A 19,131-nucleotide genomic window follows, 5' to 3' on the forward strand; every position below is an offset into this window, starting at 1 on the left:
GTTAGTGCCTTGCTCATGGGCTCATTCACTTTCTCTGGGATTCAAATTGGCAACCTGCTGGCCACAAGCCCGCTTCTATCCTCCAGGCTACTGTGTCCCCATATGACAATTTAAACAGTTGAAAATATTATGCAGTGCATTTTAAATACGCATATTTAAAATATGGCATATGGCATATTTAAAATGCTAATTCATCATGTGGTGGGAATTGGTGTGAAAATGGGAGGACCGACTGAACGATGTGAGCTCAGCCACCAGGCGCTGTGAGGCTGCAGGACAGCAGATGGCACCAGTGCGCCGTTCAGCAGGGTCCCAGTTGGCACAGGGACGCGTCCACGTTGTTTCCACTGTCTGCCTTCGCTCCAGTTCCCCTCCCTCCTTCCCTCCCTCCCTCCTTCCCTCTGTCTCTTTCTCTCGGCTTACAGTATACACCTATCTATCTTCCACGAGCATCGGCAGCCTCTCCATCAGTCTCCGCGATAAGAGCGCTACCGCGGCGCGAAGCATGGCACCTCTGCGCCCCGAAGCACCCGTCTCCGCCGCTGCGCACCTCTGCGTCTTTCTGCTGACCGCCTCGGCCTGGATGGCACTGCCGGGACCCGTGCGCGGTGACAGCGGGGTTTTAAACCGGAGCGGCGGGGAGGACCGTATGTTTGACATGGGCGGGGGAGACCGAGGCTCCCCGCCGGGCTTGCCGACGGACGGCGACTTGGGAGCGGGCGGCGCGGCGAGCTCGCCCCGCTCCAGGAGAGCCCTATCCCGGGACAAACAAGTGTCCCTGCTCAGCAGCTCGTTCGTGCTCAAGGGGGATGCCACCCACAACCAGGCGATGGTCCACTGGACAGGGGAGAACAGCAGCGTGAGTAGCCTACCCTCCCACGCCCCTACCCCTACCCCCCACCCCCCGTCCTGTCCTGTCCCGTCCTGTGCGGTCCCGTCCCGTCCCTTCCCGATCCCGCTGGCCACGCACCATCTCCCCCGCCATACACCACTTTTGTCACCTTCCACCATCCATCAAGTCCAGCACATCAGGCAGAAACAAGTTATTGTTCTCGCAGGAGGCTGCTGTATAGGCTCCACGCACACTGCGCGGCTTTCCATTCCCATGAAAGAGAAAGAAAGGAGGAGGCACGGTTTGGGTTTTACGCATCCAAGTGGTTTCGCTGGACGTGCGTTAGATGTGAACGCACCGGGCTTTGTCATCGGATCAGGGGTTCTCATCTGATCACATTCTGCCCCATGGACACATGCAGGAACATTTGTGATGCTATTGATGTAGTGTTGAATCGTTGTTTACACTGTATGTGGGGAAACAATAGTGACAGTGAAACCTTGGATTACAATGGCCATTCTTATGCGTTCTCTAATCGGGATAATTTCTAGTGAGTTACATTACAGTGCAGTTAACATATTCCTCATTTTGCTGGGGGACCCCCCCGGAGCCGCCCTCCCTCCTCAAGGACCCCCTGTAGGTCCCCGGACCCCACTTTGAGACCCACTACACCAGATAACTAGTTATGCCATTGTGCGCCATACCATCCATAATAACGAGTCCAAGGACGCGCCTGTGTGTTGTTGAGCGCACAAAGCCAGTGTGGAGACAGGGGACGCGCAGTAAACAGACAGCTTAGTGCTTGATTTAGTCACACGAACCCACGACTGAAATATTGATGGAGCTTTTTATCCATGAATTTTGCAGTGGCTTGCCTATTTGTGGTTTGAAACGCGACTTTGCTCATTTGTAAATGCTCAGCAGTTTAAATGGCTGGTTTAAATGGAAGAGCTATAGTAATCCTATAGCCTAATACATTTTTGAAGGATGCTATACAGATATAACAACAAAAGTCCTTATGGTACAATTATAGTGATCCCAGAGATAAAAAATACCATAAAGTAAGATAAGGTCACTGTAAATTCACTATTGAGTGCAGCAGACACTATAAGCCCCTATATGATTATCATAGGATTATTATAGGGATACCATAGGACATGCAAATACCATAAAGTGCAATAAGGCAACTATAAATTCACTATTGACTGCCAGAGACACATTATAAGTTCCTATAGGAAACCCCTATGGGAATATTATTGGAATTTTACAGTGATAAGCCCTTATAGGAATATTCAAGTGATTCCATAGAAGATATAAATGCCATAAAGTATGAGAAGGTCACTATAAACTCACTATTGAGAGCCAGAAATACACTGCCAGTCTCTATAGGAAGATTATAGGAATATTACAGTGATTTTGCCTTCGGGGTAGGTCAAATGAGAGCAGCTTTACTGTGTAAACAAGAGCGGTCTTTGTGATGGGATATTGACAGACACCCGGGGGATTTGAGTGGTGGTGGTGTCTGGTGGGGACATCACTTGCAATCAGAGCTTTTTTTGTCAATATAACACCATGACTGTTTCACTGGGAGTATAGCTCCAAGCTGCCCGGACACTTCTTTTATTTGAAAACAAAATAGCAGTGAAACACCTTGTCCATGGTATTTTGGCTCAAATTTGCTGGGCACTTCATGATAAATTGGTTGGTAAATAATTTGAATATAGTGACATTTGCAGGTAGCATTCAGCTTAATGGATTATCGACATAGCCTAAAGAGATGAAATTTAAAGCTGCAGTTGGAAACGTCGCACGTTGGCGGCTCCAAGTGGCAGCAAGAGGTAACTGTTTGAAAAAGTTGAACTCCAATACCCAGAATTCCTGTAAACTGCACACAGCACGCTCATGTTTACCAACTCAGCCAGTTGTATTTAACTCTTAAGTTTCGATTCTTTGATTCATGTGGGCAGAGAGGATTTCCTGCCAGTGTCCATACCCGAAACCAGAATTTCATTTGGGCAAAAGGGACAAATCCACCATCTAAATTAGTAGGGATGGGACGCTCTTCTCTACTGCAGCCCCACTTTGTGATTTAGGCCGACAAGACAGCTGCATTTTTACATAAAAATCTTGACTAGCGCAGCTTTAAAGCGAACAAACCCATGATTGATTGGTTTGAAAATGGGGTGATCCGCTCAAACCAAACTCCCCAAAGTCACTTCTCAGGACCGCAGCAGCACTATGCAGCACTGACTTGTGGGATTCCAGTACTTTGGCATTTAAGACTGGGCGTTCCTGTAATAAAAAGATTTGACATTCTCCCAATGGACTCCAGTCTTTCTTTTGATGAACTTCCCCCGTCTCCATCTCCTCTTTCTTTTTTTTTCTTTTTTTTTTATCGAGGCGATGAGTCCGCGGGGATCCTACCAGTCAGGCTCTGCCAACCCCGGGACCTCGAGGTTTGACTTATCCTCAATTAACTTGGCATGGGCCCGCACTCCGAAAGGTCGCCGGAACGGAGTTCATCCTAGCCTAATAAACACAGACAAATGGTGCCATTCAATTTCCCTAAGGCTGACATTTATGAGCAGTGTACAGATTGATAGGTGTGAAAATTGAATCTCGGCCTCCCCTCTTGTTTCTCCATTTCGTTTCGTATGAGGGATTGGGATGTTCTAAGTATACATCATTGGGATTGGGGGGTGGGGGTTAGGTGGTGGTAGGTGGGTGGACGGGGTGGGGGGCGGTTTCTAGTTCAGAGGGTGTTTTTCTAAGGTGACATTAGTCTGCCATGCAGGAGATATGCTTATTTTACAGGCTGTTGAGTGAAGGCTTGCTTAAGCTGCAACCGGTGTTGTCATATCTGTCATGATGATGTGTAATTAGGGATGCAGTGGAGGGTAAACCCACCTAAATTCACTTTACTCACCTTTTCATGTAGAGTTTACCCACCTTTTTAGCCTGACATGATGATGTAAATGAGGTAAATCCATAGTATGCAACATAGTAGGTGGTATCAAATGAGGATAGGGTCTTTTAAGGAAAAAAAAAGCATAAAATAACACTTTTCTGAAAGAATAATTGATTTCAGTCCGTGGTGTTGTTTGTTTATCACTACATCACTGCATGTAATAGCTTCCAATATTGGATTTTTGGTGTGTGTATGTGGGTGTGCTGGAGCCCACGTCCATCTCCTATTTGTCTGCAAAGAGTTTTGAGTCTTGACAGGAGGATGAAATGTCCGTCTCCCTCCATAGTGGATGTGCTATCATTCAAACCGGCTCTTCTCCATCCCTGTTGTGCTGCTGGGGACTAGAGCACAGTCACTTTACTTTGGCGAGCCTTGATTGGTCGATTGATGGCTTAGAGCGTAAATACACAGGTGTCCTTGAAGAGTAGACATAGCTGGTGAAGTGTGTACGTACTCTCGCGACATAGGCAGTACGTCTTAATTATGTGTTGTCATGCTTTTCTTTAGTCTTTGATGTGATTTCTGCTCTGCATGTAGGCTTTGTGTGTATGTCTACCATCTGCAGTGTTTTATGTTTACTTATTGTTCATATGGAGACAGAAAAGAAAGGAGATGCATATTCTTTGGGAAGGTTTTTGTGTCCTAATTGACTGGTCAGAAGTGCCCAGAGAGCATCAGAGTTCTAGAAAAGAGAGGCAAGGAGTGAGAAACCCTCATTTGCACTGCCATTCAACAATTTTTACATTTTTACACTTAAAGCTGCACTAAGCAGGAGTTTTATGTAAAAATGCAGCCTGTCTCATAAGCCTTAATTAAGAATTGGGGCTGTGACAGAGACGAGCGTCCCATCCCCACTAATTGAGATGCTGTAGATTCGTCCTATTTGTCCAAATGTAACTCTGGTATCAGGTATAGACACTTCTCCGCACTCCTGGGAATTGAAGTCCATCAATTTCTAACAGTTACCCAAGCATCATCAATCAATCATCTGCTGCCTTCATCTGACATAAGTAACCAAGAACTAGTGTGTGTGTGTGTGTGTGTGTGTGTTAGGGGGTGTTGCAGCATAGTAGGTGCATTACACAGATGTACAAGGAAGGCCGAAGATGGATAGATGGATGGATGGGGAATCCAGAGCGACTTGCAATGTGTGCAACAGTAGAATCAGCTTCAGTTCCTAGATCACCAACATTGTAAGCAGCCAATAGTAAGGATGTCAAAGGTCAGAGCTGCAGCACCCTGACAATATTCTTGCAACCTTAGGATGATCATGCCAGACACAAGTTCTTATGAAATAAGAGCTGAGAGAGTTGGGAGGGAATTTTTTTCTGCCTTTTTGTACTTACATAGCTCATTATCCAACCTATTATGTCTATTATTGTACATAGTAAATCTACATATATGGCACATCTCATTAAGTATAAAATATTCATAGAAGAAGAAGCAGTGGGCTTGTTTTACCATTCAGTTTCAGGCTACGGGAATTCCCTTATGCCTGTGGAACGAGCTGTCAGTGCTCCATGCAAGACAATTCATGCATGTTAAAGTGGTGATCCTCAAGATCCTTGTTTTTTTTTTGTCTCCATCTTTGTTGCGCAGCGCTCATTGCTGTGGTGTTTCTGCACTGCACTTCCCAGAGATCACCTGTCAATCAAACAGTGTGTCCAGTACTGACGTCTTTTTAGGTGGCGCTCTTTTCTTTATCTGTTCAGCCATGATGGCTATCACTGCTCATGCTAACTACCCAGTTCTTCTTCTGTTTATTCCAAACAAACCAGAAATTTAAAACGCATCACTTCCTGCGCACCAGAGGATTTTTCCCAGGAAAGAGCTACCAGACACCGGCTGTTTAGAACAGACAATGTAAAAGCTTTATGAACTGGATATAGGTTGAATCACTATTGTGTTATGTCAGTCAGCGATAGAGTAGCAAAACAGACATTTATTTATGTGAAAATGTTGCGGATTATTACTTTAAATGATGATAAGGTACAAAGGACTTAAATATAACATTCATGGTTTAGGGACATTTAAGGATACACAGTTATTGTCTTGGCCACACACACACACATACTGAGTTTGTGACTGCGAGTCCCGGAGGACACTCTGGGAAGGGACACCAGGCTCTATAACATGATACCAACCTTCTGAATGGAGAGAGCCTCCTCTATTGAAAGGACTCTCTTTGTGCTTCTCTCTCTTTTTCTCTCTCTCTCTCCCGCTCTCTCTCTCTCCTCTCTCTCTCTCCTTTCTTCTAGTTGTTGACTAGCTCCAGGGCTCTGAACTGTGTTCGTCTTCATTCTATTTCTGTCCTCTGTGGTGATGAACAGTGTCACTATCTGTGTGTGCGTGTGTATGTGTGTGAGGCCCTCAGCCCTCAACATTTAGTGGGGTTTTCTCTATTTTTTGTCTATTGATTGTTTTCAGGAGGAGAGTCAGATTAGCCCTTGTCTAATGTGTTGGCATAGCGTTCACACCTTTTTTTTTATTTGCGAGTGCGCATTTTTGCGTGAGTGTGTGTGTGTGTGTGTGCATGTTTATGAATTGTCAAAGGGGAATTGTGGGTAATATCAGCCTCTTCCTGGTTTAAGAGCTCTCTCTCCCATGTTCCCCCTTTCCTGTATCAATGTTAATTTTGTATCGACTTACAATGAGTGAGCAAGTTGGGGGTTCAGTGTCTTGCTCAAGGACACTTCAACAGGATACATGGCCACACTTCATATATACTTATGACATCATCACTATAATTTTTGTTGTTACTGTCATCATCATCCTCCTCTTCCTCCTTCATCATCATCATAATCCTTTCAATTTAATTCAGTTCCATTCAAAACTTTATTCTCACATACAGGATATTTGGTTTGCAGACCAGGTTTATAATACAGCATATACAATACATACAAGCATTAGTTGATATGACCAGACAGGGAGACAATAGCTTGATATGTTGCTGTAAAAGACGCTCATCAGGGCCAAAGATGACGTTTTATATACAGGAATAGTATGTTGCATCATTTCATGTGCAAATTCATTTGCAGTGGGGATAAATGAGTCCCTGGTGTCTTTTACTCTTGAGTTTAGACACTCTAATGTGGCTCAAACTGCCTTCTAACTGGGTGACCGAGGCAGAAGAGAATGGCATTGGTCTTCCTCACCTAATGCCCCCCCCAAAAGATTCCACTTACTGTACAGTTATTTTCACCAGGCTCTCCAGTCTGCTTTTATCACTTAAGCCTCGTCCACCTCGTCCATTTCTATCAGTTCGTCAGTTTAAATCTCTTCCCCCTTCATCATCATTCCTCCTCCTCTTCCTCCTCGTTCAGGTCTCTGCTCTGGTTGAAGGTTGTTCTTTACAGTTCACATCCCTTTGCTAGTGTGAAGGATATTAGATGATGACACCAACTACTCACCCTCCCTCATCTCTCTGCCAGCCTCAGATGCGGCCCCCACAGATTGCGAGCATCATTTCAGCCAATCGTGTCAAAGGATTATCCCCCTGCAGCAAACATCTAATCTAAACATGATATTGGCTGAATTTAAATTGAGTATTTAGACGGGAACTTGGTTGAGAACCATAATGTTTTATAATAAGGTGCTCGCCCGCATTTGCATGGTAAATGCGGGTACACGCAGGTGCGTACGTGTACACACACACAGATACGTGCTGTAGCAAAACAGCCATGCTCTCTCTCTCCGCTCACACACACACACACACACACACACACACACACACACACTTACTATCTAGGACTCCAGGGTCCTGACTTAATGTGAAAGGCATTTGTTCACGCTTCACATACTGAACAGACAGTTCATTTGGCCCCCGGTCGCTCTGTGCTGGAAAATTGTTTGCACATGTGAAGAGAGCCCTTCTCGTCATTTATCTTGTCTCTCCTCGTTCATCCTCCTTAAAGAGACACTCTGAAAAAGCCAGACTGTAAATCATCGGACTTGTTTGCTAGGTTCTTCTCGATTTCACGAGTGTGAATCATGCGCTGCCTCCAGATTGCAGAGTACCAGCGCAGAGGGCTTCGCCACCCAAGATGGCCACCGGGGGAACATCCCAGCACCCTCCGAGTCTGTTTCCACAACATCAGATGTCTGCTGGCGTCGTTTTTCACGGATGATTGATGCCTCCTTTCTGTTATGTCACTATTTGGGTTTGACTGATATAGTGGCTTGCTGATATTGGCCTTTCAATAAAAATCGGACATTGGCCGGCTGATATCGTGCCCATATGATATGGAGATTTGTATGGCTTCCAATGGAGAGTTTTAGTGTCCCATGATGGTCTAAATGCTGTTTAAAGAGCAACTAAACCCCAAACCCAAATCTGTGTAAAGCCTGACATCTGCCATTGGTTGATCTTTGGTACCAGATGACGTCACCTTCTATAGAGTACAACAGTTGGTGACATCACCTGGTACCAAAGATCAGCCAATAGCAGATGGCAATTTCAGTAGCATGCTTTTTACCATTAGATGTCAGGCTTTAAACAGATTTGGGTTTGGGGTTTAGTTATTGTTTAAGAGGCTTAACATTTTAAATCCTTGGAATTTTTTGGATTTTTGGACAAAAATAGTCAACAAAATATTGTCTATTGGCAGCTTCAATCCAAAAATATCAGTATCGGCCTTCAAACACCCATATTGGTCAACCCTAGTCACTATTACTAGTGGAATACCTGAACCTGGAACCTGTGTTGACAGCCTTGACTCTGAAGCAAGACATGCATACATCCACCATTTGCCACCCGGCGGTAGGTAGGGAGGGAGATAGGTAGCGTTCGCCGCTCCAATGCCGCGGCCGCCTTCGCTTAACAAGGCCTTGGGTGAAGTACAGCGAGCAGCGTGCTACTGTAGTGTTACTGTCTAATTAAGTGTTTAGCGATGCCAGGAGGACGCTGGCTGCCTGGCTGCTAAACAACAGCACCGAGAAGTGTTTGCCTTACAGGTTTTTTTTTTTCTTCCGAGGGCCTGCTGGCAGCGGGGGCCGGGGAGACGATTGTTGTCTGTTTGTTCCTGCCTCGCCGTCTGCGTCGGAGATTGGAAAACGGGGGTAGGGGGTGCCGTTGGGCATTGGGGGTGGGGGATAGCATGGGGGGTGAGGGCGGCGGGGGGGGTGGTGGCTGGTGTGCAGTCTTTCTTTCTCTCTCTCTCTCTCTCTCTCTCTCTATCTCTCTCTCTATCCCTCACTCCTCATTCCTTTTCTGCTCCCTGACTTGTCCTCTCAGCTTTGGCGAGGTGGAAACTGTCGAAAAGGACGAAATGGCTGAGTGTAAGCGAGTGTCAGCGTGTGTGTGTGTGTGATAGGGAGGGGGGGGGGGGGGGGTATTGGTTACCAAGCAACAGGCAAAACAACCAGTTGGCAGCCCGTGGCACACAAGACCCCTTAGGTTTTCGCTTCATCTATTGTAATCGTCCCAGACCTTCTCGAAACTTTCTTTTTTCCTTACCGTCCATTACCATGCTTGCGATTCATTGTTTTTCCAGTTTCTTCTCCACAAACAGAATGTTCCCTGTTGTTCTGCGCTCTCCTCCTCGTCTTCTGCAGTTTTGCTGTCATGGTTGAAAGTTCCTGTTCATGTTGCCCTGGCAACCCACACTGGAATCCTGTTGGGGTCTTCCAGTGGTTTGGTTCCTGATCTGAATGCAGAGTGGCCCCTCGCCTCGCACTTCTCCCAAGACCTGCATATTTCATATATAGCTGCGGTATATACAGTATACAGTATATGTTATATTTAAGGCTGGACGATAATTCAATATTATCGTTTATCGTCTTTCAGTGGGATTATATTGTGATGATATGGTGATTTTGGGATATTGAGACGCAGAATTCTGCTGTCTAAACTGATGAGAGCAAGCAAATTTTATTTAGAAACTCAGATGTAGTATGGTAGGTATATTATGTGAAAATTTCAGTTTAGTTTGACATCACACCAAACATTACCATTCGGTTCAATATGATGAACATTAATTTGATTATTTAATGTGATTTCGCTTATGTGAGCCATATCGTCATATATATCGATATAAAAAAAAATCCTTATGATTATCGTGATATTGATTTCAACCATATCGTCCAGCCCTAGTTATATTTATATATTTATAGATGCCGCTCATATCGCTGTTACCAGGTGAAAACCACGTATCTCCAAAATGTCAACTTGTTTTCAGCTTGACCAACATGCATTTTTCATTTGATCCATACATTTTTCATACATTTTCTAATTTTCTAAACACTGAAAAAAAAACATTAAAATCACCTAAATCAGAGTTACGCGGTTTCCCCCCCCCGACTACGACGAGACGTAGGTGTGTTCAGGCCTGCTGCATGTGGAGAAACTTTTTGTACGCTCACGCTCACTTTTTGTGAGTGTGAGGGGGTGGTGTGAGATGTGTGTGTGTGTGTGTGTGTGAGTGTGTGTGTTTGCCTGTGTGCCTGCAGCTACTATAGGAGCAGTGGGAAAGCTCTCCCTATAGATCTCCTAGAAGAGTTGTGAAATGCGGCCCAGCAGGGTTTCTCCACTATTTCACCTTCACACCGACACATTTAGAGATTGGATCTTCTCCCCTCAGCGCTAAGCCAACCTCACTTTCCACACACACACACACACACACACACACACACACACACACACACACCGTCTCACCAGGGAGATGGTGTACAAAATCAGCATGCCGCCATCCGCACATATCTGGCATCAATAAATAATGGTTATAGATGTATAGTCGATTAGTTCTGGTCCTCGGTTCTGATTGGCTGGCTCAAAACACATGATGAACACACACCCGTGATTGCATAACAGTTCATTTAAATATTAACGATATAATATCAGAGTATAGAAGTGGTATTATATTATATAAACACATTTGTGACCACACAAGGCTTAATTTGAATATTAATGCTCTTACCCAATGTCACTTTGTTTAGCTACTGTTCAAGAACTGTATTGCTTGGTGGAAGATGAGCATTTAACATAATATTTAACGATTACTGATTACAAATAACAGTTTTATTGAACACTCATGCTCTTTCTTGTTTAATGCAATGGTGTATTAACATTTTGTAATGGCAACAAGCTACTCAACACTGTACTTTATAGTGATTTTAGAACAGCTAAGAGGCTTTCGGCCCAACAATTTCCCTTCGCTGTTGTAAAATCACTGTAAATCATGGCCTTGTGTTACTTATTGCTTATATTTATGATCTCTTGTCATATTCTTTCTCTGGGGTTGAACAGAGTTAACTATTTTGCTGAGTAGATTTCACAAAAACCCGTTCTTTCTTTATCCTTAGTCTTCCTGTCTACAACGCACCTAGAAAAAGCGGAGTTCTTCAAGGGTTCTTTGGTCAAGGTAGTGGTTTGTAAGTAGACCGGTAATGACTGAAATGAGACAAAACTGGCAAATCAGAATCAAGAGCCCAGCATGTTTCTTAAAAAGGTCTTTTAAAGAGTAACTAAACTCCAAACCCAAATCTGTGTAAAGCCTGAGATCTAATGGTAAAAAGCATGCTAGTGAAATTGCCATTGCCTATTGGCTGATCTTTGGTGCCATGTGATGTCACCTTCAATGGAGTACAACAGGTGGTGACATCATCTGGCACCAAAGATCAGCCAATAGCAGATGGCAATTTCGGTAGCATACTTTTTACTTATTTTTGGGGGTTTAGTTACTCTTCAATACTGCTGTTTTGGAGCATTTGGTAAAGGGTTCAGCAACATAAAGGGTTCTGCTATGGTACAAGCCTAAAGAACCATTTTCTGGTCCTATATAGAACCCTTTTTGTTAAGAGTGCAGTTGTCTTCTGTTCCCCATTGGCTGAAGTTTGTCTTGGAGCACAAATCCAGACTATAACTCAGCCTCTGTCTGCAGTTCAAAGGCGACTCTACCACCCAAGTTCTACCCGGAATGACGTGCTCCGTCGCCGTGCCAACCTCACACACACACCTACACACACCTACACACACAACCAGTAAAGTGGGAATTAGCATGCGTTGACGGACGTGAAGCTTGCCAGTAATAATTTTCCCCTGGAAAGAAAAAAACAAAACAAAAAAAAACGGGTTGAGCATTTGTGACTCATGTTGATAGCAATTAGTGCGCCGGTGTATCAAGGGAGGTGGTGAGAGTGGGGGTGGAAAGAAAAGGAAAGAAAAGGAATAAAAAGGAGAAACAAAATAACACCCTGCACTGAGGCCTCTTTCATCTAAAATTTTGCGTGTTCCTTGGGTGGGTTTTCAACAAACGCGCTGTCAAAAATAGCGGCTGTTTTACATGAGAAAGACGAGGCCAGGTGCTGTGATCTGACGCCGGCAACAATGCAGCGCACTCTGTTGGGCTTCCAGACAGTTTGCTACCTCCATCTCTCTCTCTCTCTCTCTGTCTCTCTCTCCGTGTCTCTCGCCCTCTCCATCTCGCTAACTGTTGCCTTGATTGAAAGGAGACGTGCGCCCGTGAGCGCCGAGTAAAGATGCAAAGCGGCGACAAATTGAATTATTGTTTGGAGTGCTGCTTGTCACAACACAGGCGTCAGGTGATTTCAGACTTGTGCGGCGCAAAGCGAGCGATGGCGCACCGCTGGTTCTCACAAAGACGGGGTGACGCTCAGCCACCGGGATCCTAAAAATAGACTGAACTGCAAACTCAAAGGGGCGCTGATGTGTTTTTTTTTTATATGCAAAACTGGTTAATTTGTGTGTGAAGCATGCAGCTATGACATGTGCTAGTTTTTCTTTTGAGTAAGCCTCCAAACTAGACTCAGTTTACACACCTTTTTTTTTTTTTAGAGTTTATCCATTTTTTTAGGCTGACATAAATCCTTACAACACAAATTCATAGGACACATCATACTAAGTAAGGGTCTTTAAAGGGGGAAAGCATACATTAATGCTGATTTTTGTTTATATTGGTGGCTGTTTGCCTTATCATAATCACCAACTGGAGGCTGTAGCTTACCCACTTTTTTATTTACTAGCACATCACTGGTTTTACCTCTTAGATAGTCCAAGTGTGTGGCTTGCACTGGTTAAGAGATGAAATTAGATTAGACTAGATTAGATTAGATCAAATTAGATGAAACTATCAATCATTCCCGTGGGGAAATTGGGTCGTTGCAACAGCAGAGAGAAGAATATTGGTGAGAATAAAGCATATACAGAGTATTGAAGATATATACATGCAACATACTGTATATACTGTAGATATATTCATTTAAGATCATATATACATTTCAGTCATTTAGCTGATGCTGATTTACAATGAGTCCAACAGTAGAATAAGCCTCAATTCCTAGATCACCAAAAATTACAAGCTACCAATAATACGGAGGTCAAAGGTCAGAGCCACAATGCCCCGACAATATTTCTGTGAACCTAGTATGATTATATAAGAGAGGACACACACACACACACACATGCACACACTCTGCATTCTCCCTCCTATCTCTTGTCATTGTCAATGCCCATGCGTCTTCTCAAGTGCTGTCATGGGGGGAGGGAGTGGGGGGAGAGCAAACTTTGGCGAAGTAATTCTACCAAAGCATCCCGTCTACGACAGCCCCGCTATTGGGAAAGAAAAAAAAAAGAGCCATTTGATCCCTCCGCCTCCTCTGCGGCTGAGCCCGGCTGTTTGTTATTGCAATTGGAACTTTGTTTTTTTTCCAACCGACCGACCGAGAGAGAGAGAGACAGAGGGAGGGAGGAATGAAGGAGCGTCAAGGCCTCTTTGGAATAACGCATGTAAACACAGGCAGTGCATCACTCAGGTAATGAGATTCTCCACTCTACTTAAATCGAAAGCCCCTCAGCACCTGAGGAGGACAAACAAACAAACCCCCTTCCCGGCTTTCTCTCGCAGGACGCACACACACACACACACACACACACACACACACACACACACATTTCTTCCCCATGTTTGCCCATCTCTTTCCTCCCTCCCTCCCTCCCTTCGCTCCTTCCTCTCTCTCCCCTCTTCCCTTCTGTGAATTTGGACAGGCTGTTTGTATGCAAATCTGTTGTCCGTTGCACCCCCCCCCCCCCCCACACACACACACACACACACACACACACACACCAACAAAGAGGGAAAACCCAGTTGAGGTTCAGAGCTGGCGTGCCGAGGTGAACAAGACTCCAACAGGGAGATGGAGGCCAAGAGGGGAAGGCTTGTTTGCCTTTTTTTTTTTTTTTTTTTTATGTATTTATTGTGTGTATTCAACAGCAGGCCCAACTGGTTCTCTCTCCTCTCTCTCTCTTTGTGGTTAATCCCCTTTTTCATTATCATCCGTTTCTTTTCATCTGCCCCCGAAAAACAGCTTAGCGGCAAACGCTGCGTAACAACAACACCAGACGATTTCCGGAGTGTCTTTCTTTCTCCGGGCGAGATCTGTAAAGCTGCTTTTCCAGTGAAGTCCCTGACGTTTGCAAGGGATCGTTGCAGGTCATTGTTGTACCTGTGTATGTTTCCGGTTGTGGGGATCTATGTGGTGTAATGCAGTGGAACTTGTAGCCCTTTAGTGTGATTAACAAAATGATTCACACTAGGGTTAGACCAATACATCGGGCCGATATTGGCCTTTCAATAAAAATCGGATATCGGTTAAAGGCCAGTCAATCGTCCCCTACCCATAAGATGGAGGGAAGGATATGATTTTACTGCCTTAAGGATCTGCTAACCCACCTAAGAATTCCATCAGTATGGCTTTCAATGAAGAGTTTTAGTGTCCCATGAAGGTCTAAATGCTGTTTCTGAGGCTGTTCCACCCATCAAGCTAACAATTCCGGGCGAAAACTACATCCTAGCATTGTTTTGGATTCTTTCGTCATTATGTCAAATTTAATCAAAAACCCATCTGGATCGAACCATAAATCAACCGATACCCTGGAAGCGCAGCAACAACCAATTTCCGTAGTGCTTCATTCCCTGGGCGAGATCTTCAAAGTTGTGTTTTTTGAACAAAGTCCATGTCGTTACAGCTGTTGGACCTGTCCAAGTTTCTGTATCTGGAGATCTATGTACTGTAATGCGTTGGATTGTACTCAGTTCTGAGGATTACATCAGAACTTGTGGCCCTTTTGTATGGGAAAGCCATTGATTCAAGCTATACTCTGGATGCACATTTCTAAAGCTGCTTTCTGAATGAAGTCCATGTCATTCCAAGGGATCGTTGCTCATTGTTGGACCTGTTTATGTGAAGATCTGTGTACTGTAATGAATTGGAACTCATAGCTCTTTAGTATGAGTAACCAAATGATTCAGACTATACCCTGGATGCCCAACAAGAACCGATTTCTGCAGCTTTTTTCTCCGCACAGCTGCCTTTTGCATGACATCAACATCATTTGCAGGATTTCTGCTCATTATTGGGCCTGACTATGTTTCTATATCCAGACATCTATGCGCTGCAATGCGTTGGATTGTACTCAGTCCACAGCATGAAGGTCTTTAGTATGAGTAAGCGACTGATCAAAACTGTACCATGGTGATGGAACACGGCGCTATGTCCCTCTCCGATGGTTATGTAAAGTGTGTGTGTGTGTGTGTGTGTCAGTGTGTCTGTCCCTGTTACTCCCATTCCAGTGGCCCATGGAAAGAGGACATTCCTACTGCAGCGTTACAGGCTTGTTAAACCCGTTTCACCCCCCCTCCCCTCTCCGCTGTTAAAACTTGGTCCGCGTCTTTCTCACAGTCCCTTTCTCCATCCGCCCCTCTTCCCTTCCCGTTCTCCAGCCAACATCACTCTCTGTCAGAGAAAGACGGTGAGTGTGTGTGCGTCTGTCACCGGGCCATTTAGGGAGCAAAAGCACACAGTGTTTGATTGGTGTAAATTAGAGGTAGTCTTTGAGGCTACTTTTGATTGGGCTTGCGTGATTTCGTCTTTCTGTCCCGTTTGCTTGCCTAGTGGGGGTTTCGACTGTCGAATGGAAAAAGATAAAAGTGTTCTTTTCTCTCTCTCTCTCTCTCTCGCTCTCTCTCCCTCCCACTCTTCCTTTCTCTCCCTTATAAATCCCTTTACTGGAGCTGGCCTCCAACATGGCTGCCAGTTGCCAAGGAGCTGACACTGGCCCAACGCTCGGTGTGTTTGGACACATTGGGTGGGGTGTGTGTGTCTATGTGTGTCTATGTGTGTTGGCGGGGGGGGGGGGGTTGTTATGGCTCTGGCTAGTGTCTCTCCCCACATCCGTCACAATGGCTGCCAAAATCCCCATGACCTCATTCTCATTAGCGCTGCTTCGGCTACAAAGAGCAAGACTGTGGCTCACCGGCGAGGAACACCGGCGCTGAATGGACGACGCCCGCTGCATGTTGAAAAGGTTGGAGACTTGTTGGTGGTGGTTGCGGAAAGCGTGCGGAAAGTCCACTTCGCGTGTAAACATTGCGGATCATTATGCGGGTGCGAGCTACGGGTCTCCTTGAAGACCTCTCGAATTAATTAAGTGTAGTCGTGGCCAAATTCGAGACGGGGCGCACCTCGGAGAAAAGCTGCGATGGGGAATCTTTTTTTCAAAATTAATTAATAAGTAGTAGCTCTAGGCTGACAGTAGGCATGTTGAATGAAGGTTTGCAGACATAAACAACTTAATAGGCTGACATGGGAACAGATCTATTCAACACTAGGCTCTATTCACGCACGCTTTCTTTCTACCTTTCTGACATTTTATTCAGTCTTACCCAGAGCGACTTAAAATGCTTGGCAGGAGTTCAGTGTCTTTGCTCAAAGATGCTTTGACAGGACACAGGCTGCTGGCATCAAACCTGTGACCTTTCAGCGGCGGGACGGGTCTCTCTTAACTGCTACACTACCCTGTTTCTGCCGAATTGTGCTCCCAAGCACCGTGGTTCCTTTTTAGCCCCGGGGCTAAATGTTGCTAAAGTCTTCTTTTGTGCGTGTCCCTAAAAAAAGACAGTCAGGATTCAAAAACATCATCGGGCCAGCCACTGGGTAGAGAGAAGATAAAGTAATAGAATGAAGGATGATGAAAATGTTCCCTTCTTCACAATCTCCCCACCCACAGAGGGATTATCTCTCTGGAAACATCTCCATCTTCAAGGCTCCTCGGTGTCTGTCTTTATCTCTTCCTCTTATCTCCGGATGTCCCGGCGCTCGTGTCTGATTTTACGCTCCGTCATCAGAAGCCTTTACCTGGGGCAGAGAGCTGCCTTGAAGGGGGGTGGAGGGGGGGCGGGGAGGATGGGGGGCGGGCAGCCAGACCCTCTCCTGAACTCCCACAACGCATTCCTTCCTCCTGACCCGCGACCCTTGCCTTGTCGCCGGGAATCAGCCGTAAGAAGAGTCCGCATTGTTAAACACACCGCTGTCGCCGTATTTAGGCCAGCGCCGCTGGGAAGTGTGAAAACGTGGGGATGGGAAAATGAGCGAGACACTGTGGGGAATTTTTTGGAGGGAGTGACCTTATTATGCGGGGGTGACACTCGCTGTGTGAAATGCCGATTGGCTCCAATTAGCCCCGTTGGCATCTGCGCAACATGTGTCTCCCGACGGTGCCGCCGCCGTTACCGCCGTGACGATTACTTATCTGTCTGGCGAAGATGGGCTTATCTTGAGCTAGATAGGGCGGGGGCGGGGGGTGGGAAGGGTGGCATTGATGTTGATAAGAGGAGGATGGGGGGGGGGGTTTGGGTGAACACCTGCCTCAGATCCATATATCGTGGTGGCAGGGGGGCTGGGAAAACATCTGTATTAAATGAGTGCAATGGGAATTGGGGTGGAGAGAGAGGGGAGAAGAGGGCTGCCGGTTGTGTGAAATTGCAAGCGGATTGCTTTTGCAGCCCGGCCGCCTCTCTGTTGTCACCGACTGCCACAGGAATAGGAGTTAAATAGGCGGGCCGTACAGTGCCATTGATATGCAGATGAATTTTCCTTCACACAATAGCGAAGTGTATAACAAATAAGTCAGGGCCGTTTCACTGTACTGTCGACTAGAAATACTCACACATTAACTGTATTTTTTCCCCCACCGCTAACCCCCCCCCCCCCCCCCCCCCCCCCTCCTTGCCACCTTTCACATTCCTTATATTTTCGCTCCGCTCGGGCCCTATTGTAAAAGACTTACTCTGCTTGCTTTTTCAATTTGAGACGCAATTTGCCGGGCGAGATAGAGCCCCTGTGTCAGGGGTACAAATCATCCCAGTGTGTCGGAGAAATTGAATTTCCCCATGAATATGTGATTGGCTGTGATGTGTTCCCAGCATGCACGGCGGCGCGCTAATCCATCGGGGTGGGTGGGGTGGGTGAGGGGCCGACGGTGACGGCGCTGGGTTCGTGACAGCTGCACCGGCGCGCGCGCACATATGTACACATGCCAACGCACTTACTCACACACTCACACACATACACACATGCATACATATGTGCACACACCTGAAGACGCGCTTATGTGGCAAGGAACCACCGGAGAGGCATAATCACACACTCGCGGCAGGATGGTGGCAGCTGCCTGTGCCTGTGTGTGTGTGTGACTCCAGGGGCATGCTGTGTGCACGTCAGCGCGACGAGAACCTGCTGTGTGTGTGTGTGAGAGACACTGCTTAGGTTCATGAGTATTCCTGTCTGGTTGAATTTTTTCCGGCCTGTATGCTGTCGCCCTCTCCACCGGTGCATTTATAGACCACTTGTGGGCCCCCCGTAATGTAATACCGCAAATCTCTAGTATCACGTCTATCATCTATTCTCATGCGAAGTGCCTCTTGAGTTTGGCCCTTTATGGGTTTTGCACAAAGGACACCCATCGTTTCCTTTGTTGCCCATGTGCCACTGCAGCAAGCCGATACCATTTTCCCATGTATTTCGGGGGAACCGTAATGACCGCATATCAAGGCAAGCTAATGTGTTTGGGCTCATCTCCCATGTCAGACAATGGCTGCGGTGGATGAGTCACTCATACGCAGGTGTATATTGTCCCACGTACGCACGCACACACACCTTGCAGGCCCACGCCTACTTTTGCACACGCCGAAACACACACACACACACACACTATTTTCACAGTTTGGAGTACCACCTGTGTAGCCCAGCTCCGTGGATCTCTCTTCAGACGAGCAGCTGTCACTCGCAGTCGTGTTTTTACCTCGCCCCGTTATTTCAGTTCCCATTCCATTTCAGTTCCGGTCCGCATGAGTGTTTTCTCCTTTGAACGCAGACCTAGTCGTACATCGCGGTCCCCTCCGCTGTGATCTCTTGTTTATTTCTTCCGTTTGAGCGAATCTTTTGAAGCGTCTTCCCTTCTGGTTGCCACTGGCAGACGTCCAGTCCTTGGCCAGATTTGATATGGCTGAAGAGAGCGGCTCCCGACTTCGACGCAGTT

The 19,131-nt window shown here is 46.0% G+C and overlaps 1 protein-coding gene across 1 annotated transcript in view; it reads left to right on the forward strand.

Moving 5' to 3' along the window:
• The first annotated feature begins 530 nt into the window (after positions 1–530).
• The window catches only part of sorcs2 (sortilin-related VPS10 domain containing receptor 2), a 261,561-nt gene continuing 242,960 nt past the window's right edge, over positions 531–19,131 (forward strand). Inside the window, exon 1 of the mRNA XM_078281836.1 lies at positions 531–859. Within this exon, the coding sequence (XP_078137962.1) occupies positions 584–859 (276 nt within the window). The 5' untranslated portion in view covers positions 531–583. The remainder of the gene's footprint in view (positions 860–19,131) is intronic.

The sequence above is a fragment of the Centroberyx gerrardi genome, chromosome 23, assembly GCF_048128805.1.
Source record: "Centroberyx gerrardi isolate f3 chromosome 23, fCenGer3.hap1.cur.20231027, whole genome shotgun sequence".
Taxonomy (NCBI): domain Eukaryota; kingdom Metazoa; phylum Chordata; class Actinopteri; order Beryciformes; family Berycidae; genus Centroberyx; species Centroberyx gerrardi.